Source organism: Pristiophorus japonicus, chromosome 15 (genome assembly GCF_044704955.1).
Source record: "Pristiophorus japonicus isolate sPriJap1 chromosome 15, sPriJap1.hap1, whole genome shotgun sequence".
NCBI classification, from domain to species: Eukaryota; Metazoa; Chordata; class Chondrichthyes; family Pristiophoridae; genus Pristiophorus; species Pristiophorus japonicus.
In genome coordinates, this window is record NC_091991.1 from 51450822 (window position 1) to 51477046 (window position 26225).

A 26225-nucleotide genomic window follows, 5' to 3' on the forward strand; every position below is an offset into this window, starting at 1 on the left:
ATCCAGCTCCAATGCCTTTCCCTCCACTGTCCAGCTCAGTGAGATTGCCCTTACTTGGTTCCACTCTTGCTTATCCATTTGGAGCCAGAGCATCTCCAACAATGGTTCCTCTTCTCAAGCCCACAGCATCACCTCTGGTTACCTCAAGGATCTACCCATAGCACCCTCCTCTTCATCATGAATGAATGTGAGCCATGGCTCAGTTGGTAGCACCCTTGAATCACAAGGTTGTAGGTTCAAGTCCCACTCCAGAGACTTGTGCACAAAATCTAGGCTGGCACTCCAGTGCAGTATCGAGAGTGTGTTACAATGTCGGTGGTGCCGTCTTTTGGGTACAACGTTAAACCAACTGCTCTCTCAGGTAGACGAAAAAGATCCCATGGCATTATTTCGAAGAAGAGCAGGGGAGTTATCCCCGGTGGCCTGGTTATTTATCAACATAACAAAAACAGATTATTTGGTCATTTATTTCATTGCTGTTTGTGGGAGCTTGTTGTGTGCAAATTGGATGCCGTGTTTTCTAAATTACAACAATGACTACACTTCAAAAGTACTTCATTGGCTGTGAAGTGCTTTGGGACGACCAGTGATCGTGAAAGGCGCTATATAAATGCAAGTCTTTTTTTTGGTTTTGAATATGCTGTCCATTGTTTGTGCATGATGTCACCATGGGGTCAGCTTTCATCAAACTCTACCTTACCACCTGTCTTGAAACCTCCTCTGCATTTCTGCAATCAAACTGCATGTCCGGGAGCATAGAGTCTCAGATAAGCCGCAATTTCCTCAGAGATGACTGAAGCCATCATCTTTGCCCCCAGGCACAAACTCCATACCTATGCCAAAGACTCCCTCACCCTTCCCAATAAGTCTCCAGCTGAACAAAACTGTTTGGAACCTCAGCACCTATTCAATCCAGGTGAGCTTCCAACTTCATATCCCCTCAAATATCCTCCTCTGAGATGAGGAGGAATTTCTTCTGAGGGTTGTAAATCTGTGGAATTCTCTGCCCCAAAGAGCTGTGGAGGCTGGGTCATTGAATATATTTAAGGTGGAGATAGACAGATTTTTGAACAATAAGGGGATGAAGGGTCATGAGGATCAGGCAGGGAAGTGGAGCTGAGCCCAAGATCAGATCAGCTATGATCTTATTAAATGGCAGAGCAGGCTTGAGGGGCCAAATGTCCTACTTCTCTTATGTTCAAAACAACTGCCAACTTTACCTCCAACATCGTTCAACTTCACTTCTACCTCAACCACCTGCTGCTGAAACCCTCATCCATGCCTTTGTTATCGCCAGACTTGACAACTCCAATAGTTTACTGGCCTGTCTCATCCTATCCTGCATAGACTTCAGATCGTCCAAACCTCTGCTGCTCATAACCTATCCAATACCATGACCCACTTGTCCATCCCCAAGTCCCCAGTATCCCCTTTCTCTCAGGATTTAAAATTCGCCCCTCCATGTCTCTGTAAGCTCTAGTCCTTCAACTCTCCAATCTAGACTCTTGACTGCTTGTGCATTCTCCTCTTCCTGCACCTCGCCATTTTCAACTGTGCAGTCAGCTGCTGAGCCACGATGCTTTAGAATGTTTTCATTAATCCCCTCCACTTTTCCATCGTCTCCTACAAGACTGCTCCTAAAATACACTTCTTCAAACAAGCTTTGGGTCACTCTGCTCGCTAGCATTCATTTTTTTGATTATGTTATAGAAACACAGAAAATAGGTGCAGGAGGTGGCCATTCGGCCCTTCGAGCCTGCACCGGCATTCAATGAGTTCATGGCTGAACATGCAACTTCAGTACCCCATTCCTGTTTTCTCACCATACCCCTTGATCCCCCTAGTAGGAAGGACTACATCTAACTCCTTTTTGAATATACTTAGTGAATTGGCCTCAACAACTTTCTGTAGTATAGAATTCCACTCTCTGGGTTCACCACTCTCTGGGTGAAGAAGTTTCCCTCATCTCGGTCCTAAATGGCTTACCCCTTATCCTTAGACTGTGACCCCTGGTTCTGGACTTCCCCAACATTGGGAACATTCTCCCTGCATCTAACCTGTCTAAACCCATCAGAATTTTAAACGTTTCTATGAGATCCCCTCTCATTCTTCTGAACTCCAGTGAATACAAGCCCAGTTGATCTAGTCTTTGATATGTCAGTCCCGCCATCCCAGGAATCAGTCTGGTGAATCTTCGCTGCACTATCAATAGCAAGAATGTCCTTCCTCAAGTTAGGAGACCAAAACCATACACAATACTCCAGGTGTGGCCTCACCAAGGCCCTGTACAATTGTAGCAACACCTCCCTGCCCCTGTACTCAAGTCCCCTCGCTATGAAGGCCAACATGCCATTTGCTTTCTTAACCGCTTGCTGTACCTGCATGCCAACCTTCAATGACTGATGTACCATGACACCCAAGTCTCTTTGCACCTCCCCTCTTCCTAATCTGTCACCATTCAAATAGTCTGTCTCTTTGTTTTTACCACCAAAGTGGATAACCTCACATTTATCCACATTATACTTCATGCATTTTCCCACTCTCCTAACCTATCCAAGTCACCCTGCAGCCTCATAGCATCCTCCTCGCAGCTCACACTGCCACCCAACTTAGTGTCATCCGCAAATTTGGAGATACTACATTTAATCCCCTCGTCTAAATCATATTTGCCATGCACGGTCTGCCCGATGTCCTTGTGAGTGACAACGGGCCAAGTTTTACCAGTGCCAAGTTCAAAGAATTCATGACCCGTAACAGGATCAAATATGTTACATCTGACCCGTTTAAACCAGCATCCAATGGTCAGGCAGAAAGAGCAGTACAAAACCATCAAGCAGGGCTTGAAGAGGGTAACGGAAGGCTCACTGTAGACTCGCCTATCCAGAGTCCTACTTAGCTACCGCACGAGACCCCACTCGCTCACTGGGATTCCACCTGCCGAACTGCTCATGAAAAAGGCACTTAAGACAAGGCTCTCGTTAGTTCACCCTTATCTACATAAATAGGTAGAGAGCAGGCGGCTTCAACAAAGTACATATGATGACGGCGCAAATGTGTCACACGAGATTAAAATCAATGACCCTGTATTTGTATTGAATTATGGACAAGGTCCCAAGTGGATTCCTGGCACTGTTGTGGCCAAAGAGGGGAGCAGGATGTTTCGGGTCAAACTTTCAAATGGACTCATTCAGCAGAAACACTTGGACCAAATCAAACTCAGATTCACTAACTATCCTGAGCAACCCACTTTGGACCCTACTTCTTTGACCCCCCAATACATACACCAGTGGCAACTGAAACCATTATGAAATGCTTTGGCACGTTTTTGTGTTAATGGGGCTACATAAATGCAAGTTTCGGTTATAGTACTATAAGTGTGTAAATAGTGTTTATATACAGTACACTTTCAATGGTACACTCCCGACAATGAGCAGTGCACCAAAATTGAATTCAGAGAGTATAGGGATTCCATTAAATAAAAGCTTGATCTTAGAATTCCTGTACAACAGTGAATTCACCAATAGCAAGCAGAGCTGAGCTTCGAGAAATTCAATTCCACTAGCTCTTCCAACCATCTTAACTTTTTTGTCCTAATGTAGACCAGATTCCATCATGCCAAAAGGCAGAATGTTTATAATTGAAGAATATATGCAATCATTGTAGACGGGGACAGGGCAACATTACAATCACTATTCTTCACTATTCTCCGTCCTTGCAAACTACCGCCCCATTTCCAACCTCCCTTTTCTCTCCAAAGTCCTTGAACGTGTGGTCACCTCCCAAACCTGTGCCCATTTCCCCCTGAAATTTCATGTTTGAATCCCTCCAATCAGCTTTCCGCCCCTGCCACAGTACCAAAACGGCTCTTAAGTCACAAATGACATCCTTTGTGACTGTGACAAAAGCAAACTATCCCTGCTCATCCTTCCTGACTTGTCTGCAGCCTTTGACAGGATTGACCACTCCATCCTCCCCCAAGGCCTCTCCACTGTCGTGCAGCTGGGTGGGACTGCACTCGCCTGGTTCCACTATTATCTATCTAATCGTAACCAGAGAATCACCAGCAACGTCTTCTCTTCCTGCTCCCACATCGTTACCTCTGGTGTCCCCCAAGGATCTATCCTTGGTCCCCTCCTATTTCTTATCTACATGTTGCCTCTTGGCAACATCATCTAAAAATACAGCATGAGTTTCCACAGTATGTTGATGACACCCAGCTCTACCTCACTACCACTTCTCTCGACCCTTTCACGGTCTCTAAATTGTCAGACTGCTTGTCCGACATCCAGTTCTGGATGAGCAGAAATTTTCTACAATTAAATATTGGGAAGACCGAAGCCATTGTTTTCGGTCCCCGCCACAAACTCCGTTCTCTAACCACTGACTCCATCACTCTCCCAAACCTATCTGAAGCTGAACTACACTGTTTGCACCCTTGATGTCATATTTAACCATGTAATGAGCTTTCGATCAAATATCCGCAGCATAATTAAGACTGCCTATTTCCACCGCCGTAACATCACCCATCTCCACCCGTGCCTCAGCTCATCCATGCCTTTGTTACCTCTAGACATGACTATTCCAACTCATTCCTGGTTGGCCTCCCACATTTTACCCTACGTAAACTGAAGTGATCCAAAACTTGGCTGCCCATGTCCTAACTCGCACCAAGTTCCGCTCACCCATCACCTCTGTGCTCGCTGACCTACACTGAGACCCGGTTAAGCAAAGTCTCGATGTCGAAATCCTTCCTGGCTGCCCCTCCCTATCTCTATAATCTCCTTCAGTCCCACAACACCCCATGGCCCCCTCCCCGCTCTGTAGAATTTACCAATATTTCGCAAAGATTCCTGGTACCTTTCCCCTGCAGAGGAAAAGAATCTCTTTCTGAACTTTTAAAATGGAAGGAAAACCTTCAGGACACAAATGAGTTTAAAAGGGCAGACGAGGCCTGCAGGGGATAAAAGGGGATGAATTCATGGAGACCCCCAACCCCCCTAGTGTTTGGACTCATAGGAAAGGGAATTTAATTTGGAACTATTTACCGGAAAGTTTGAAATCCTAAAGTGCACATGGAAGAAACTACGAACTTTAATCGAATTTGGGATTTTTAAAAAAAAGTGAATGTTGGGTCCGCAAGAAAAGGGGTGGGGTCAATCTCTAAAGGGCCAGTTTGGACATTGGAGCTAATCAAAATGTCTGGGAACTGTTTACCCTCGAAACTTGCCCCTAGAAAACATTAGCATTTAAGCAATCGACCATGGAAGAAACATCATCACCCCACCCAGAGGACCCAAATGTCACATACATATTCCAACACCTTTTCAACAGGCATAGAAATATCTGGCTCAGGCTAGACTAGCACAATGGACGAGAGCTCATCAACTTCGAAAAGCCTATTAACGCCAGATTAAAACCACTTAATCAAGTTTCAGTTAGCTGGGCTGCAAAATCGAAACAAAGAGCTGGGCCAGATTTGGTGGGTGATAAGGAATCCTTTTTGGGGTATATCTATTCCCAGATTTACCAGGAAAATACACAGACTCGAACACAGACAGACACAAGCAGCCGGAGCTGGGAGTGAAGAAATGGAGTAGTGAAGGAAACTACAAGAAATCGTCAAGGACCGACCGAGCACGAGGCCCACGAAATGGAAGGTTGTCAGCAACCAAATTGACAAACCTGGGCACCACAACCAGCGAAACGACCAACCGAAACCAACTCAGCAAAAACTGAAGAATCAACATTTATTTCCACTCTACAATCTACTTCTGAACGATCCAACGGTTGAGAAATTACAAAAAAGGACTAACTAAAACTATTCCTAACCAAAGAAAGTGGGTTCTTATCCCATACATCCAAAACGCAACTTACCACATCAACGGACGCACTCCAACCGAAGACTACGCAGTCCGAAGTCCTCTCCTCCGTCCGGGGTACGGCTCGCCTAGAAGGCCAAGTGCAGCGAACCCCAAAATCACGATTCACCGGCAACTGTCAAAAGGGATTGGTGAGCATAGCCCCTGAACCCCCAGAGCTATAACTTAGTTAGTTAGGGAAATTGGGAGGGGGGGAGGCTGGGATAACTTGTGTAAATGTATCTGCATTCTCCTCTTTATCCCATTTAGAGGTTAAGCTGCATTCTTTTCTCCACAGGCTGTAATTTGACATTTTATTTAATGTGTTGTACCCCTCAGTGTGTATTGGTATTACTATTGTGTGTGTGTTATTAAAGGTGTGCCTTTTACTTCTTTTTAGACACAATAAAGCCATACCTGCTTCCTACCTTGAAACCGATTGCCGGTCACAGTCCCTTCATAATTCCAGTTTCTAGAACCAAGGGTGTGGGAGCGATTCAGAACTGCTCACATAAGGTCAGAAGGGAAAGTTGACCCCCTGAAAACCACCCCTTATAACCCCCCCCCTCCCACCCAGAGATATCTACGCTCTTCTAATTCTGCCCTCTTGAGAATCCCTGATTAAAATCACTCAACCATTGGTGGGGGTGTGTCTTCTGTTGCCAGGACCCAAGCTCTGGAATTTTCTGCCTAAACCTCTCCGCCTCTCTTTCTTCCTTTTAAGATGCTGCTTGAAGCCTATCTCTTTGACCAAGCTTTTGGTCACCTGCCCTAATTTCTCCTTATGTGGCTGGGTGTCAAATTTATTGTCGCATAATGTTCCTGTGAAGCGCCTTGGAACGTTCCACGATAAATACAAGTTGTGGTTGTTGTGTATTACTGAGCTAGTCTTCTCAAAATATGGCACTTTGTATTCATCCACGGCCCAATTCAGTCCATTACTCCCTCCATTGATTTTGTCACCAATTTATCTTTCACTCGGAGAATTAGTCCCTCAGTACAGGCCAGCTTCATCAGCACAAAATAAATCTGTTTTACCAGGTCACCGACAAGATGAGAGAGAAAACCAAATGTATTTCTCAAAAAAATCTCTTAGTTGTTGCAAGATGCCCATTTATCATTGCCCAGGGCATAATCAGACCAAAGAGTTACCAGGCAAGACATAATAAAAGAGTCTAAAAATCTTGGGAGAAATGTGCTGTACAGAGAAAAAAAAAAGAAAAGCACTCAATTTAGAACCATGAGATTCAACATCACAAGTAATCAATTTGTTCCAAAGTCAAACTGAGTATAAGTTACTGTGATCAGAGAAGCTTTTGTTTAGTACTTTCCATAGCATTGACGTGATTTGCAGTTCTGGTCTATACTCAGACCAGTAATTCCAATTGACAGGGAAGGCAACTAACTCCTCAGATAAGATTTGAAAAGCAGGGCCTCTATACTTTATGGGTCAACTAGCCCTTCCAGAAATAGCTTTAAAAAGGACAGCATTTCAATTTACTACATCAGAGCTTAACTTTTGTCACCTGATCTTGGATTTCAGGCTTTTCTGCAAAAATATTCAACTCCTCCACATTATCCAGAGCTGCAAGACTCTCTCATCCTTCAAAACTTGCATCTACACTTTTCAAGATGCTTTTGCATTGACAGTTAGTGGCTCTCTTATTACATTGCTAAATCCAGCTATCTTATCTCAGTAGCAAAATTGCAGACTGACAAAAACCAGGAGTCAGTTAATGGACAATAGTCTTGTGGAATCAAAACTAAACAAACACCTGCTTTAATAACATTTTGCAAAACGAGAAGAAATGATGATTCAAGCAATGCTCCTGAACAAATCTGTAACTGGCATTGCACAAGAACATACTGCTGTATCAATGCTAGATCAATGTACAGGAAAAGATCCTCTGGTCCATCCAGCCTGTCCCACACAATTGAGATACTTTGAGCATCACAATATATAGGACTGCCCATCCTACCAGAGACCATGTGATCTCCTGGGAGAGGTGAAAAAAAACATAAAACCGCAGCCCAATTTGGGGCGGTGTGGTGAAAACAATCCTGGGAAAATCCTCAGCCTCCCATCGAATCTAGTCCAGATCACTCTGGCCCAGTTAATCTTATGCTGTGCCTACCTTTTGTACAAGGTGATCTCCACCCCAGCCAGAAGAATTACACTGGACGGGCTTACAGACATCGACCTCAGCACTGGCTTCGGATATGACAAAGACACACCCAGCCCAGTTGACTCTGCAAAGTCCTCCTCACTAACATCAGGGGAGAGCTATCCCACAGACTTGTCAAGCAACAGCCTAATATAATTATACTTTTCAGCCAACGTCCCAGACTCTTCAATCGCCATCCCTGGGTATGTCCTGTCCCACCGGTAGGACAGACCCACCAGGGGTGGCAGCACAGTGGCATACAGTCAGGAGAGTGTGGCCCTGGGATCCTTAACATTGACTCTGGACCCCATGAAGTCTCATGGCATCAGATCAAACATAAGAACAGGAGGCGGCCATATGGCCCCTCAAGCCTGTTCCGCCATTCAATAAGATCATAGCTGATCTGATCATGGACTCAGTTCGACTTCCTGCCTGCTTCCCATAATCCCTTATCGTTTAAGAAACTGTCTATTTCTGACTTAAACTTATTCAATGTCCCAGCTTCCACAGTTCTCAGAGGCAGCAAATTCCAGAGATTTCCAACCCTCAGAAGAAATTTTTCCTCATCTCTGTATTAAATGGGCGACTCCTTATTCTAAGATCGTGCCCTCTAGCTCTAGTCTCCCTCATCAGTGGAAACATCTCTGCATCCACCTGGTCAAGCCCCTTCATAATCTTATACGTTTCAATAAGATCACCTCTCATTCTTCTGAATTCCAATGAGTAGAGGCCCAACCTACTCAACCTTTCCTCATAAGTCAACCCCCTCAACCAACCTAGTGAACCTTCTCTGAACTGCCTCCAAAGCAAGTATATCCTTTCGTAAATATGGAAACCAGAACTGCACACAGTATTCCAAGTGTGGCCTCACCAATACCCTGTATAGCTGTAGCAAGACTTCCCTGCTTTTATACTCCATCCCCTTTGCAATAAAGGCCAAGATTCCATTGGCCTTTCAGATCACTTGCTGTACCTGCATACTATATTTTTGTGTTTCATGCACAAGTACCCCCAGGTCCCATGGGCAAGGAAATCTCCTGTTACCACCAACTGCCTTCCCCCAGCTGATGACTCAGTACTCGTCCATGTCGAACACAACTTGGAAGAAGCACTGAGGGTAGCAAGGGCACAGAATGTACTCTGGGTGGGAGACTTCAATGTCCATCACCAAGAGTGGCTCGGGAGCACCACTACTGACCGAGCTGACCGAATCCTGAAGGACATAACTGCCAGACTGGGTCTGCGGCAGGTGGAGAGAGAACCAACATGAGGGAAAAACCTACTTGACTTCATCCTCACCAATCTACCGGTCGCAGATGCAGCTGTCCATGACAGTATTTATGTTGTGTAGCCCTCCATTGTGTTGTGCAACACTACCACCGTGCTAAATGGGATAGATTCAGAACAGATCTAGCAACTCAAATCTGGGCTTACATGAAGCGCAGTCAGCCATCAGAGTTGTATTCCACCACAATCTGTAACCTCATGGCCCAGCATATTTCTCACTACCATTACCATCAAGCCAGGGGACCCACCCCTGGTTCAATGAGGAGTTTCGAAGATCAGCCATTATCTTATTGAATGGTGGAGCAATCTCGAGGGGCCGCAGGCCCTACTCCTGCTCCTAATTCTTATGCTCTTAACTAGCCGCGCCTCTAGCCAAGCTGTTCCAGTACACCTACAACACTGGCATCGACCCGATAAAGTGGAAAATTGCCACAATATGTCCTGTTCACAAAAAGCAGGACAAATCCAATCCGGCCAATTACCGCTCCATCAGTCTACTCTCAATCAATCATCGGCAAAGTGATGGAAGGTGTCATCGACAGTGCATTCAAACAGCACTTACTTACCAATAACCTGCTCACCGATGCTCAGTTTGGGTTCCGCCAGGCCACTCAGCTCCAGACCTTATTACAGCCTCGATCCAATCATGGACAAAAGAGCTGAATTCCAGAGGTGAGGCGAGAGTGACTGCCCTTGACATCAAGGCAGCATTTGACAGATTGTGGCATCAAGGAGTACTAGTAAAATTGAAATCAATGGGAATCATGGGGAAAACTCTCAACCGACTGTAGTGATAGCACAAAGGAAGATGGTTGTGGTTGTTGGAGGTCAATCAACCCAGGACATTGCTGCAGGAGTTCCTCAAGGCACTACCCTAGGCCCAGCCATCTTCAGCTGCTTCAATGACCTTCCCTCCATCATACCATCAGAAATGGGGGTGTTCGCTGATGACTGCCGTGTTCAGTTCCATTCTCAACTCCTCAGATAATGAAGCAGTTTATGCCCGCATGCAGCAAGACCGGGACAACATTCAAGTTTGGGCTGCTAAGTGACAAACAACATTGGCACCATACAATTGCTCGGCAATGACCACTTTAACAAGAGAAAGTCTAACCACCTCCCCTTGACATTACCATTGTCGAATCCCCCACCATTAACATTTTGGGTGTCACCATTGACCAGAAACTTAACTGGACCAGCCACATAAATACTATGATTACAAGAGCAAGTCAAAGGCTGGGTACTTTGCAGTGAGTGTCTCACCTCCTGACTCCCCAAAACCTTGCCACCATCTACAAGACACAAGTCAGGAGTGTGATGGAATAATCTCCACTTGGCTGGATGAGTGCAGCTCAACAACACAAGAAATTCGACATCTTCCAGGACAAAGCAGCCCGCTTGATTGGCAGCCCATCCACCACCTTAAACATCTGCTCCCTCCGGCACCAGCGCACCTTAGCTGCAAAGTATACCATCTACAAGATGCATTGCAGCACATTGCCAAGGCTTCTTCGGCAGCACCTCCCAAACATGCAACTTCTACCACCTGGAAGGAGAAGGGCATCAGGTGCATGGGAACACCATCACCTCCACATTCACCTCCAAGTCACACACCATCCTGATTTGGAAATATATTGTCATTCCTTCATCGTTGCTGGGTCAAAATCCTGGAACTCCCTCCCCAACAGCGCTGTGGGAGTACCTTTGCCACGTGGACTGCAGCGGTTCAAAAAGGCATCTCACCATCACCACCTTCTCAAGGGCAAACAGGGATGGCAATAAATGCAGGCCTTGCCAGTGACACCCGCATCCCATGAATGAATTAAAAATAAAAACCAGCCAGAAACAGGTCCAGCTCTTGCTTAAGAAATTCAGCGAATCGGCATCCACCGCACAAGCCAGAAGCCTGTTCCAAAGGTCTACTATTCTCTGGAAAAAGATCCACCACATGATATCGGACCTAGATCTGGCCTCATACAACTTAAAATTAGCAAGGAAAAAGGGAAAGGTTGATCCTTTTAATGAACTTTACAAAAAGTTGTTACAATAATAGAACCAAAAAAAAGCATTAGAAAGGAACAACAGCTGTCCGTCTGACAATAACAAGGCTCTTCTTTCTAGAAAGGCTCCCCCCCACAGCGTAAACTGCTACATCATCTAAACCATTCCATCAGTCTGCTACGATGGCAGCATTGCCATTCAACACCATATACTAATGCTGACTGATGGTACAGTGGCAAAAGTGCAAGGCCACCACAGCATAACTGTTTGGACAGAGGGATGTAAATTCTAAAATTAACAGGTTAGCTCCTGAACAATGCACAACCCCTGGAGACTGTCACTGTACTTTTACAAATGCTCCCCACCCCTCCATAATAAATCCTTGATGGGAAGCATGCCCTGGAGTGCAGGCTGCTGAGGAAGACCAACAAACCTCAGAACTTTCAGGTGCTGGCCTGGAAGGCTATCAGGTCAGAATGCCTTCATCATGTCATTATAAAAAGAGTATAATGCCCCTTTTATTGATAATCAGCAAGTGGATCTGTAGAAATATATATGAATGAAAAAGGTCACACTTTGTATTTTAACAGATGATTACACAGGAACAAGATCAACATAGTCCCAAACAAACACTACTGATCTTGTTTATAATTATTTATACAGGGAATGAAGGATCTCCCTCAAAAAGCACCTAGTTGTGTGTGGTTACCTCAATCTCTGACTCTTATCTTTCAGTATGGTGCCTCCATTATCGGTACTCAATAATGAGTTCAGAACACAATTAAATTCCAGTTTGAATATCAAGTCTAATCTTTAATGTCATTAAGGGAAAAAAGTCATACTCCATCACACCCTTGTTTCACAGCTAATATAAAAGTTTTGCTATTATTTCATAATGACCTTGATGACCCACTAGAGACCATCCACATACACAACAAAACCGCACACACAACAGAACGGATATTATGTTAGGTACGGTAGTATGATGTTGATGTTATTGGACGAATAATCCAGAGGGCTGGATGAATAATCCAGAGAATGCAAGTTCAAATTCCGCCATGGCAGTTTGAGAATTTGAATTCAGCTTAATAAAACAAAAAGCTGGAATTAAAAAGCTGGTACTAGTAAATGTAACCATAAAGCTGTCGTGAAACCTGAACTGCTTCATTATATCCTTCCTTCAGGGAAGGAAACATGCTGTCCTTACTTATAGGCCCATCTGGCCTATATGGAACTCCAGTCCTACACCAACATGGTTGATTCTTAACTACCCTCTGAAGTGTCGTACTCAGCCATTCAGTTGTACAAACCTTATACAATGTCCCACGTTGCCCCACCTGCAATTCACTGCGACGCCACCATGAGATGGAAAAAATCATGAGCAATATCAACCTTCCCATTCATAAAGACTTGATAAACCCACCACAAAAGTGCTTAAAATTGAGACGGCAATTCTGGGAAACAGCAGCCTATATTTATTAAGCTGCTATCAATCCACTACCCAGATGGACGGAATCGTGGGATGCTGCAACATAAAGAACCGACACCTCATCACTGACCCAACATCAGAGGTCCCTGGCTTAGACCTCCCTCGAAGACAGTGGACAGCACTTCACCGAATCCACACAGGTCACGGACCATGCGGCTACCTGCTCCACAAGTGGAAGATGAGGGACGTGTGTGACCATGACCATGAGTCCCAGACCATGGAATACCTCACATCAACCTGTCCACTAAGATCTGCTGAGGGAGGAACCGCATTCCTGCACTCGGCATCTCAGGAGGCCATCGAATGGATAGCCAAACTGGATATCCCATTATAAGCTATTCCCGTCATGCGAAAGTAATAATTGGACAACTACAAAAGCAAAATACTGCAGATGCTGGAATCTGAAATAAAATTGAAATGCTGGAAATACTCAGCAGGTCAGGCAGCATCTGTGGAAAGAGAAATAGAGTTAATGTTTCTGGTCAATGACCTTTTGTCAGAACTGGAAAAGTTAGAGATGCAACAGATTTTTAAGCAAGTGTAGGGGCAGGGAAAGGGGGGAGGGGAGGAAAGATCTGTGATAGGATGGAAGGCAGAAGAGATTAAGAGCCAAAAGGGATGATAGTGTAAGGCAAAAGGAGATGGTAATGGGACAAGTTAAGAAACAAAAGAGGAGTCTAGATAGGGTGTAAATGGAGATGGCAGAATCATCAACAGCTGCCATGGAAGAGAAAAAAAAACAGAAAAAAATTGGGGCAGAGGATATGGTTTGAAATTGTTGAACTCTATGTTGAGTCCAGAAGGCTGTAAAGTGCCTAAACAAATGATGAGATGCTGTTCATCGAGCTTACATTGAGCTTCATTAGAACAGTGCAAGAAGCCGAGGATGAAGAGATCAGTGTGGGAATGGAGCGGAGAATTAAAGTGACAGGCGACCGGAAGCTTGGGGTCATGCTTAACGACTGAACGGAGGTGCTCTGCAAAGCGGTCAACCAAGTAGTTGCATAAAAACTGCTGCAGTGGTTCAAGAAGGCAGCCCACCACCATCTTTTCAGGGCACCTAGCGATGGGCCAAAAAAATATACCTATGGCATTTAAAATCTCATCGCTCTCCTCCCACAGCCCAAAACTAAACCACTTCCACTTTCTATTGGCTCCATTGCCAACTTGTAATATTTATAGAGTAGAGAGAGTATGTTGTGCTGTTGACATCCAGCCATTGCTGCCCAAGTGATAGACACATGATCAAAGCAACTCTGCTGTATCTGCACACCTTTTACAGTTCAGGTATAGAGGGATATTGTTCAAAGCTTAGGAGTTTGCCACCTGGGACAATGTTGCTTGATGAACACATACCCAAAGTGGACAGTGGGAACAGCTGAATTAAAACCTTTCCTGACATCAATGCATCAAACCCATGCTTAGGGAGACAACCTCAATGAATGGATTCAGGTATTCTCCACCACCCTACCATGGGGTCAGGTAGCTTTAGCAAGGCACACTTCTCCTGCAGACAACACTACATGAGAAATATAACAGAACTGCAATGTGTTTAGAGAAATGGAAACTGATGTTCCAGGAATCGTGTATTTTGAGAGATACAAAACAAGTCAGTTTATCTCAAATCATCTGCAACAAGAAACAAACAGCAAGACCAATACTCTAGAACAGCAGGAGTCATCATCTATAACATTTAATAGTAATGAGTGTGTGTATAGGCTGAACAGAAAGCCGAGAACATTAACTTTCACTTAAATAAGTACATTAAACTGAAAAGAGGAATAGGTCCTCACATCGTGCATTCAGTAAAATGCTGATTAGTAGAAGTAGTGTACGAGTTGGGAGGAGGAGGAAAAGCAAAGATGTTGATGAGAGGACTCAACAGGAAGGTAAAGAAAACATATGGACAAGAATGTAGTGACCTACACGGTCACAGATTGTAGTCAAAGCCATGCATCAGCATTATTTAGACAAGTTGCATTCAAATCTTATGTTTATTACTGTGCACTATGCTAGGGGTTAGAGTTTATGGTTACACAGGATTAAAATTAACTGTGCTCATTGAATTTGAGGGGGTAAAAACAGAGGGAGAACTTTGTATATACAAGCATCTCTCTTCTGTGAAGAACAAACAATAGAAATGAGTAAACTGCTACTAGCTCAAGAGTACCAGTTGTACCTCTCCAGTCCGGCACCCTTGGGACCTGACCGGTGCCGGACCAGAGAATTTTCCGGACCACAGGAGGTCACACCGACCCTAGCATTGTCAGCAGTACTCTAGACTTACCGGGTACTGGTGACAATGACCCGTCCGCGTTCTGTGCATGTGCTGCGCACGCCTCAGTAGTCGCCACATTCCTCGTACCCTCTCCGTGCCGACCAAGGAGGGAACACCGAAGGCAGTGGGGAGAAGAGGAGCAGCCAGCCCCAGGACAACAGCACGCCGACCCAACCTCGGAGGGAACACCGGAGGCAGCGGGGAGCAGAGAAGCAGCCAACCCCAGGACAGAACGTGGGATGATGCCGGACCAGGGATGTTGCCGGACCAAAGATTCCCGGACTGGAGAGGTACAACCTGTATATTGAATTCTCCGTTGTAGCTGTTAAGTAACTACTGGGGATAGTGCCTAATCTTGCAATAACATCCCCAACACAACTCCAACGGCAATGCAAGCCCCTTTAAACCAGTCATCCACAGAACAGTTGATTCGTATCCCAATGAGACCAAGATTGTTCTTTTCTATTATAAAGCCTTGCTATAGAATTCTACTGTCAAGAGCTTGTTTTTAAATATCCAGTTGTATTTCTCTGCACAGTTCCACAATACAAGTTATCCTACCAGCATCACAAACCAAAGTTTGTATCCACTAGAATCGATACTGAGCCCTAAATACAACCCTACCCTCAGGCCATTCTTGCCACCCACCAAGAGATGAACGAGGTAAAACAGCTCAGATGCACTCGCAACAGTCACAAAAACATGGGTGTGTATTTGAGGTCCATTGACTGCACTGTGATGTGGTAAGCCTGCTATCTCTTTGGTTCCTCAGTGAGGCTACCAGTTTGTTTTTGAGACTGTTGCTATTATAACAAACATCAGCATTTTATTACTTGAATGTCACCATTCTCTTCAGCTCCTTGTGGGTGACAATAGGGACCAAAAGACATGGGAAGTTCCTTGCTGGGCAGTGTCAGTTGTAATAGCTAAACATCTTGGTTTGTGAGGGATAAGTTGTATTGTGGAACTGTGGGGAGAAATATAATACAGGTACAACGTCTGAAATCCAGAATCCTTGGGACTGAGTCCGTGTCGGTTTTTGGGTTTTGCCGGATTTCAGACAAGAAAATCAATAGTCTGAAATCCAGAATCCTCGGGACCGAATCAGTGCCAGATTTCTAGTTTTGCTGGATTCCGGACCTTGCCGCAGACCGAATCTGTGCCGGATTTCGGACCACGCTGCCCGCCGATCCTCTTCGCTCCTCCGCTCGTTGATTCCCAGCCCCCCACTCCTACCCTGCTGCCGCCGCTGCGTTTTTTTAGCGCTTTCCTTGTCCCTCGCTGCCCGATTTGGGACATTGTACCTGTATTTAAAAACAAGCCCTAGGCAGTGGAGTTCTAATGCAATCATGATTAATTCTAATCATGCAAAAGAACAATTTTGATCCCAGTGGAATATTAACTCATTATTTTGTGATGTGGTTGAGGTGCTACAAGAAGCCTGTACACTAGGGATGTGATCACAAGGTTAGGCACTATCCCCAGTGGTATTTTAACAGATTCAATGGAGAATTCAATACTGTACAAAAATAAAGATGCCACTACCATTGTAAATCTTTCTGCCTTTTTAAATCCTGTGGCAGTGCAGGCTATGAATGAGCGGGAAGATAACACAAATACCGATAAGTAATTTGAAGTACAGGCAATGAGTGAGAAGAGGAACAAAAATGCAGATAAATGATTAGACTGAATACTACAGTACCTGCATCCTTACTATACCTGAATCTTCTGCAGCCATCGCAGCACTAGATGAACAATGTTAAGCTAGACTGGGAAAAGCAAGAAAGTTAAGCATGCAACAGTGTACCACTCTGACTGGTTGCAGGCTCCAGTGAAGTTTAAATGACTCTAATTGGGAAATCCAGCTTAATGAAAAGGGGACTAACTTTTGTACAGACAGGTCCCAGGGAAGTGGAGGCGTGGAAGGTCCTGTAATGCATACCACGTATATGACGACAGATCAGCTGTTTTAAGTCTTGATCCTTTACTATCAGTCAACAAAAAGTAACAAGCCTGGATGGTTGGTCGGTCACAAGTCTGGACATGAAGCTAGTGAAGTTTGAATGATTCAAATTAGTAAATACAGTTCCCTGAAGATGCCTACTACACAATACACAGTAGCACACACCACCACCTTAAAAGGCAGGTTTAGTCCATCTGACCTCATCTCCAGAATATGAACCCGACTATCAGACCATTACTGTTGTTTAAATAAGGCCAGTGCCCTGGCTTCAACCATCCTTCCTGGTAACCTGTTCCAGCTGTCGATTCTGGCATCTGTCCCAAACATTACCCTCAATTCTGAAGTTATACCCTTCTGAACTACTGCTATGGCATATCTGAAAGTATCGTTCTGCAATTCTGTATGCCACTAAGTTATACTTTCAATGAGTCGCCTGGAAACCCATCATTTTGTTCCTCATACATTACCACTCTAACAAAAGGAATCAAATAGTTTATTTCCTCTGCAATACCTTTCGGGCTTGGATGGTCCCTGATGTTGCAGCAGCTACAGCTGTATGCAGTATTCCAGGTACAGTCTGATCAAAAATATATATATTATACACAGCACTTTGCATTTGTCCATGCTGAATTTAATTTCCCACCATTCACCCAGTACTTACATTGTCAAGCGCTCTTTGTTAAGATCCTGGTTGCCTCTTCAGAATCCAGTTTTCTTTATCTCTACTCCACTCGAGCTGGGTGTCCACTGCAATTTTCACTATGCAGCACGAGGAACAGGAACAGAGGTTTCTCAACAAAGACCTAGAGTACTGAATGTCCACATCTGCACTGTACCTTTGAACTTTGGAAGGGTCCCTACAATTATCTGGCATGAGAAAAGGGATCCTTTCCCAGACAGATAATCAAGGCTCTAATGGAGCCAGGATTGCATTGCTTAGTCAATAAAAGAGCCTCTTAAGTGTCTGCGTACATTTTGCTTTGTTACAAATCTTGAATTTTGAGATGACAAGATGTGGTAAGAATTAGAAATTAAGAAAAAGTATGTAAAAGGATTGGAGAACAGAAGGAACTGTTAGATGTTTTCTGGACAAAAAGCATAGAAGAGCAGCAGGGTTAGTGACAACATTTTAAATATGTCTCTCCTTAAATTCTGCTTCTTTTCAAAAAAAATGTAAGATATACTTGTGCTGAATAGAAGTCTAAAATAAAAGGGTGTACTGACATATATGCAATGTATAAGAACACTCTGATACAGCACAGGCCAACAATGAATTACTGTTACACAGCAGAGAAAATATATAGTTGATGCTGTACTGATATTCTAATTCTTCAGCCCTCACCCAGGTAACATTGGAATAATTAGCAACTTTAAATCTGACCGCCAGACTTGAACCATCTGGTGGGTGAGGGTGCAAAGTTGGTCTGCAGTATTTTTGTATACGTCCCAAGGAATGGGGCAAAGTGGCACTAACAGAAACATCAGACCAGATTGTTGCTAATCCTTTTATTTGGGGAATAGTTTGTGCAATGTTTTATAATCCAAAGACCAGCTGCTTTGTATATTAAGGCTAGAGAGCGCTTCAGTTACAGTCAACCATTTCCTCCCCTTCACCCAAGCATAAATACTTGTGCCAAGAATCACCTACAACAATCTTCAATGCAGACTAACCAGACAGAAACATAACCAATAAGAAAATGAAATATAATTTTCAGTGCAGAAATTTAAATGAAATCTGTATGGATCCAATAGTCAACACAGAAATTGTTGTGACACTCCATGTGAATAATGCATCACTCTCCACCTGCACAGCATCAATTATACTACATAGAATCACTGGCCGACAAATTCGTTTAGGCACCAAATGGGTGTGGGGAACGATCCCTGTATCCAAAGACGAAGGTTAGAAGATCACATGAAACTGATCCTCATCTTAATAATTGCGCCTCCACAGGCAGCTTGCCCGACTGAAGAACTGAATTTAAGGATGCCTGCCATGCCGGCAACAGCCCTTAGTTAAGGCTTGGGGGGTGGACAGAAGGAGTAGAATGGGAGCGGGTGATTAGGGGTGGGCAGGGGGTGATCGTGGGCAGGCAGGGGCAGACAGAAGGAGGAGAATGGGAGAAGGTGATTGGAGTGGGCTGGGGGGTGGATGGAAGGAGAAGAGAAGGTGATCGCGGGTAGGCAGAGGCCCTCGGGTGCAGTGGAGCCGCAAGGAGCACTCCTGTTTCTCCTGACTCTGCAGAAAAGTTCCTAAAATTCTTTCATTGGCGACCGAAGAATCTCTAGCAGTACACACCTCAGACCAATTTTGATAGGCGGGCAGGGGAGCACCAACAGACATTAGACCCCCTCATTTACACATCTAAGGGGCCTAACGCCCATTTTAAGCAGCCTCCAGGGATACCTGAAAAATGGCCCACTATCTGGTTGGATGTTTTTCTGGTTTTCTTGGGGCACAGGATGTTGGTCCCAGAAATTAGGTCGCTTTGCACCTGTAAGATAAATGCAACTATATCCAATTTCTATTGCATTGATGATTAATTAGGGGAAGAAATACTTAATGCAATTGCCTTTGTTCCCTTCAGTTATTCTCATCTCTAACCATTCCCCCCAGACAACCTCTTATGCCTATTCTTCGAAAGGTTTTTTTTTTAAAAAAGCAAAACTTTTTCCAGTTCAAGCAAATTAATAACCCAGAGTACAAAATATAACCGGGTTAACGCCTCAGTAATGGTTACATGAAGTAATCATTGAATTAAAATTCTATCACAAGCACTAGATCTACATTTTAAGACCTTTAAGTAACAGGAAAAACCATCAGGCCAATTAAGCTGGGTTTTTCCTGAGATTTCTCAATTTGACCTTTTTGCCGTATTCAAACTCTTCTCGCTTTAGAAGACGTAATTGCCATTTCAACTCATTTATATTGCTTACTGTAGTGCTCTCCCCAGCAAATTATTCTACAAATCTATTAGCTATTGTATAAAATTAATCCCGTCTGACTTACTTTTTTATTCCGAACAATTTCTAAATGTTTTCTCAAATCCCACCACTTTCTTAAACTGCTACCACTATAATACTTTTCTTTCGTCCTTTCAGTACTACCAATCAGCCATGGTGTCTGCCTGCATTACCCGAATAAAAAGATCTCTTGTGCATGTTGTGTATATTATAAACATTATATTTGCTATGCATCATTTTGTAAATATGAAAAACAGACTTGATTATATACATTATGCAAAAGCCCTAACCCAATTGTCCACCATTTGTGGCACGACTATTGACAAACTATTATTTCTGCCTCTTTGCAGTTAAAAGTATCTTATTGTGCCAGGATCATCTTGCAGAACAGAGGCAATTCCAAATCAGGAAGCACTTTTCTTTTATTTTTACATATAGAAAGCAGTGGAAATCTTAAATTCTCTAACCTAAAAGACTGTGGTCCGGTGTCAATTAATATTTTTAAGACAGAGATCGACAGATTTTTTGTTAACCAAGAGTATCGAGGGATAAAAAACAAAGACGCATGAATGGAGTTAAGTTACAAAGCCTGATCTAATTGAATAACAGAACAGGCTTAAGGTGCAGAATGGCCTACTCCTGTTCCGATGATTGTTGCCATGCCTGTCTGACACCAAGTTATGGATGAGCTGGGATTACTTGCACTCAACAATGGCAAAAACAAAAACTATGCTCACACCCAACAGAAATTCCACCCTCAAGGCTCCTGATCACATTCTCTTCCTAGATGCCACTTAAGCTCATCCCAACAGTACACATTCTGCTCAATCCTAAACTGAGCTTCAAACATAGAAAATAGGTGCAGGAGTAGGCCATTCGGCCCTTCAAGTCTGCACCACCATTCAATAAGATCATGGCTGATCATGCAACTTCAGTACCCCATTCCTGCTTTCTCTCCACACCCCTTGATCCCTTTCGCCGTAAGGGGCACATCTAACTCCCTTTTGAATACATCTAACGAACCGACCTCAACAACTTTGTGGTAGAGAATTCCACAGGTTCACAATTCTCTGAGTGAAGAAGTTTCTTCTCATCTCGGTCCTAAATGGCTTACCCCTTATCCTTAGACTGTGACCCCTGGTTCTGGACCTCCCCAACATCAGGAACATTCTTCTTGCATTTAACCTGTCCAATCCCTCCAGAATTTTATGTTTCTATGAGATCCCCTCATTCTTCTAAATTCCAGTGAATATAAGCCTAGTCAATCCAGTCTTTCTACATATGTCAGTCCTGCCATCCCGTGAATCAGTCTGCTGAACCTTCGCTGCACTCCCTCAATAGCAAGAACGTCCTTCCTCAGATTAGGAGAACAAAACTGTACACAATATTCAAGGTGTGGCCTCAGTAAGACCTCCCTGCTCCTATACTCAAATCCTCTCGCTATGAAGGCCAACATGCCATTTGCCTTCTTCACCGCCTACTGTACCTGCATGCCAACTTTCAATGATTGATGGACCATGACATCCGGTCTCGTTGCACTTCCCCTTTTCTTAATCTGTCACCATTCAGATAATATTCTGCCTTCCTGTTTTTGCCACCAAAGTGGATAGCCTCACGTTTATCTACATTATACTGCATCTGCCATGCATTTGCCCACTCACCTAATCCGTCCATGTCACCCTGCAACCTCTTAGCATCCTCCTCACAGCTCACACTGCCACCCAGCTTAGTGTCATCTGCAAACTTGGAGATATTACATTCAATTCCTTCATCTAAATCATTAATGTATATTGTAAATAGCTGGGGTCCCAGCACTGAGCCCTGCGGCACCCCACTAGTCACTGCCTGCCATTCCAAAAAGGACCTGCTTATTCCTACTCTTTGCTTTCTGTTTGCCAACCAGTTCTCCATCCACGTCAATACATTACCCCCAATACCATGTGCTTTCATTTTGCACACTAATCTCTTGTGTGGGACCTTGTCAAAAGCCTTTTGAAAGTCCAAATACACCACATCCACTGGTTCTCCCTTGTCCACTCTACTAGTTACATCCTCAAAAAATTCTAGAAGATTTGTCAAGCATGATTTCCCTTTCATAAATCCATGCTGACTTGGACCGATCCTGTCACTGCTTTCCAAATGCGCTATTATATAATTGATTCCAACATTTTCTCCACTACTGATGTCAAGCTAACCGGTCTATAAATCCCTGTTTTCGCTCTCCCTCCTTTTTTTTTAAAAAAAAAGTGGGGTTGCATTAGCCATCCACCAATCCATAGGAACTGATCCAGAGTCTACAGAATGTTGAAAAATGACCACTAATGCATCCACTATTTCTAGGGCCACTTCCTTAAGTACTCTGGGATGCAGACTATCAGGCCCTGGGGATTTATCAGCCTTCAATCCCATCAATTCCCCTAACACAATTTCCTGACGAATAAGGATATCCTTCAATTCCTCCTTCTTGCTAGACCCTCGGTCCCCTAATATTTCCGGAAGGTTATTTGGGTCTTCCTTAGGTGAGGACAGAACCAAAGTATTTGTTCAATTGGTCTGCCATTTCTTTGTTCCCCATTATAATTCACCTGATTCTGACTGCAAGGGACCTACATTTGTCTTCACTAATCTTTTTCTCTGCACATATCTATAAGAAGCTTTTGCAGTCAGCTATTATGTTCCCTGCAAGCTTACTCTCATACTCTATTTTCTCCCTCTTAATTAAACCTTTTGTCCTCCTCTGCTGAATTCTAAATTTCCCTCAGTCCTCAGGTTTGCTGCTTTTGCTGGCCAATTTATATGCTTCTTCCTTAGATTTAACACTATCCCTAATTTCCCTTGTTAGCCACAGTTGAGCCACCTTCCCCATTTTATTTTTACTCCAGACAGGGATGTACAATTGTTGAAGTTCATCCATGTGATCTTTAAATGTCTGCCATTACCTATCCATGTCAACCCTTTAAGTATCATTCGCCAGTCTATTCTAGCCAATTCATGTCTCATACCATCAAAGTTACCTTTCTTTTAAGTTCAGGACCCTAGTCTCTGAATGAACTATGTCATGCTCCATCTTAATGAAGAATTCTATCATATTATGGTCACTCTTCCCCAAGGGGCCTCACACAACAAGATTGCTAATTAATCCTCTCTCATTACATATCACCCAGTCTAGGATGGCCAGCTCCCTAGTTGGTTCCTCGACACGTTGGTCTAGAAAACCATCCCTTATACACTCCAGGAAATCCTCCTCTACCGTATTGCTACCAGTTTGGTTAGCCCAACCTATATATAGATTAAAGTCACCCATGATAACTGCTGTACCTTTATTGCATGCATCCCTAATTTCCTGTTTGATGCCATCCCCAACCTCACTACTACTGTTTGGTGGTCTGTACACAACTCCCACTAGCGTTTTCTGCCCTTTGGTGTTCCGCAGCTCTACCCATACAGATTCCACATTATCCAAGCTAATGTCCTTCCTTACTATTGTGTTAATCTCCTCTTTAACCAGCAACGCTACCCCACCTCCTTTTCCTTTCTGTCTATCCTTCCTGTATATTGAATACCCCTGGATGTTGAGTTCCCAGCTTTGGTCACCCTGGAGCCATGTCTCCGTAATCCCAATTACATCATATCCATTAACAGCTATCTGTGCAGTTAATTCATCTACCTTACTACAAATGCTCTTCGTATTGAGACACAGAGCCTTGTTTTTTTTTTAAAACTCTTTGTCCTTTTAGAATTATGTTGTAATGTGGCCCTTTTTGATTTTTGCCTTTGATTTCTCTGCCCTCCACTTTTCCTTATCTCCTTTCTACCTTTTGCTTCTGCCCCCATTTTATTTCCCTCCATCACCCCATCCATCACAAAACTGACGACTTCCATCTTTGAAACATCACCCATCTACACTGAAATCTGCAGCTGACACATTCTTTCCTACTTCCCGGTCTCTAACTCCCTCTATGGCCTCTCATCAGGATGTGATGGGCACTCTTATCTGAGAGATGAGATCACGAGGTTTGGTGGTCCAATCGCTCTCAGCTATTGTGGGCTGTATTCTGCTTGAAGAAGAATGCAAAAAGTGACAAATATCCTTTATGTGATTTGTGATATAGCAAAACAGAAATTATGTCAGGTGCCTGCAACCAACAATGACATACCTTATGAAGCTTTTAGCAGTGTAAATAAAAGCCAGGTTGTGAACAAAATACAGCCAGCTGAAGACTGGTTGTAAATAACATGCGGCTTCCTGGTTATTAATGGTAAGCAATTCAAGGTCTTGGAGTGTGAAGGGAGATGACCGCATGTAGTACATTCTTGACTCCTCTTGTCTTCCCTGCCTTGGTAAAGTCATCAACATTTTTCCAGATGAGAGTTGCTATGCATGGCATTATTCCATTAGCACTATGTCCTGGTAAAGCTCTCACCACTGCTGTTGTGCTGCTTTATTTTAAGGCCTACACCACTCAGATTCCCTCCACTGTATAATTTCTGATCCAAACACTTCAAGCCGACTTGGCAGACATTGCTCGCAACCACATTTTCTAATTCCTCCAGGAATTGTGTGCTGACCCCTTTAAGTTGCTGCAAGTCCTGCAGCAGGACACAAGTCTGCAGAGCTTCGAATAAGATATAATCAGGAGCGCATCAGTTATTAAAATTAAACAGAAACTGCAGAGAGGCAAGCATACTTGACTTTGTGTGGGTGCAAATGGCACTGGCTATTATTCCACTCACATTTCCCCCGATGTCCTGGCCAATATTTATCTCTCAATCAACATAAAAAAAACCCAGATCATCTGGTCATTATCACATTGCTGTTTGTGGGAGCATGGTTGTGCGTGAATTGGCTGCCACATTTCCTACATTATCACAGTGACTACACTCCAAAAGTACTTCATTGGCTGTAAAATCCTTTGTGACATCTGGTGGTCATGAAAGGCATTATATAAATCCAAGTCTTTCTTTTTTTACATATACACACAAAATATCCCAACAGTATACAGATTATATAAACTCTCAATTGTAGAATATAAAATCATAGAACGATGCAGCACAGAAGGAGGCCATTCAACCCATCCCAGCTCTTTGGTAGAGGTACCCAATTAATCCCACTCCGTTGTTCTTTCCCCATAGCCTCAGGAATGACAAACCATTCCTGCAGTTCAAAGTTTACTTCCACACCCTCAGGTTATGATACCTTGCTATCTCAGTTCCTGTGTAATAGACTAAATACTCAAGTGACTGTGTACGGCACAAATTAATTAATAGGGACATAGATTTAAGCTTTATACATGGTCTGTAATTACATGATACAAACCTATGTGGCCCAAGATGACCAAAGCTTGCTCTGCACCAATTTCAGGGTACATAAATTACCTTAACCTGCTACCATGACTACATGAAGTATATTACGTGTAACCTCGTAGAACTCAAGACTACCACTGTACAAATTTATGAATGATATCACACCCATCTATGATTACCAGTTAAATATTAGTACGCAACCCAGTTATATATATAGACCAAAAGGCCTTTCTCGATGGTCTTTATATAGTAAATGGACATTTTTCCTTCTCCGCCGTACCCTCAGCCCGATAGAGACAGGCTGGCCGGGACCGCTATTTCCTGCCCTTCCGCCCCAGCTCTGCCGCCTCCCACACCAGAGACTGGCAGGCCTCTCAGCCTTCGCCCTGCTCGACGCCCCAAACTCGCACCTTCTCCACTAAGTTCTTCACTTCCTCCACATCTCCGTTCCTGACGGCCCAGATTATGTTCATGTCAGATTCCGACATGTTTTGTTGCGGCGGGCGGTGTCTCTGTGCGAGCTGCGGGTAACGGGTCGCGGGGAGGAAGGGAAATAAACCCACACCCAGGGAAGGATATTAGTGCAACACCGGCAAGGGCGGTATATACCACTTCCGGTCTGGCTGTTTCCATTCCAGAAAGCGACTCGAGTAACTTCCAGTTTTTACTGTGCGGGACACAATGGTAACTTAGCAACAGAGAATGAGAATGGTAAGGGGAAGAGACCGGGAAGGGGAATAAAAAGGGGGTAGGGAGGAGAAAAGACGGGGAAAGGGGGTAAGGGGAAGAGACTGGGGGAAGGGAACGAAGGACGGTATCCAATTAAAAACAAGTGCATATAAAGTGGCCAAAACGAGTGGGAGGATAGAAAATAGGGAATCTTTTCAAAGCTAGCAAAAAAAAAAAAAAATAATGA

The 26225-nt window shown here is 43.9% G+C and overlaps 1 protein-coding gene across 1 annotated transcript in view; it reads right to left on the reverse strand.

Annotated features, from left to right (window-relative positions):
* Nucleotides 1-25901, reverse strand: part of mtpn (myotrophin) — a 74661-nt gene extending 48760 nt beyond the window's left edge. The window contains exon 1 of the mRNA XM_070900427.1: nt 25720-25901. Coding sequence (XP_070756528.1) covers nt 25720-25797 — 78 coding nt within the window. The 5' untranslated portion in view covers nt 25798-25901. The remainder of the gene's footprint in view (nt 1-25719) is intronic.
* Between the last annotated feature and the right edge of the window lie 324 nt (nt 25902-26225).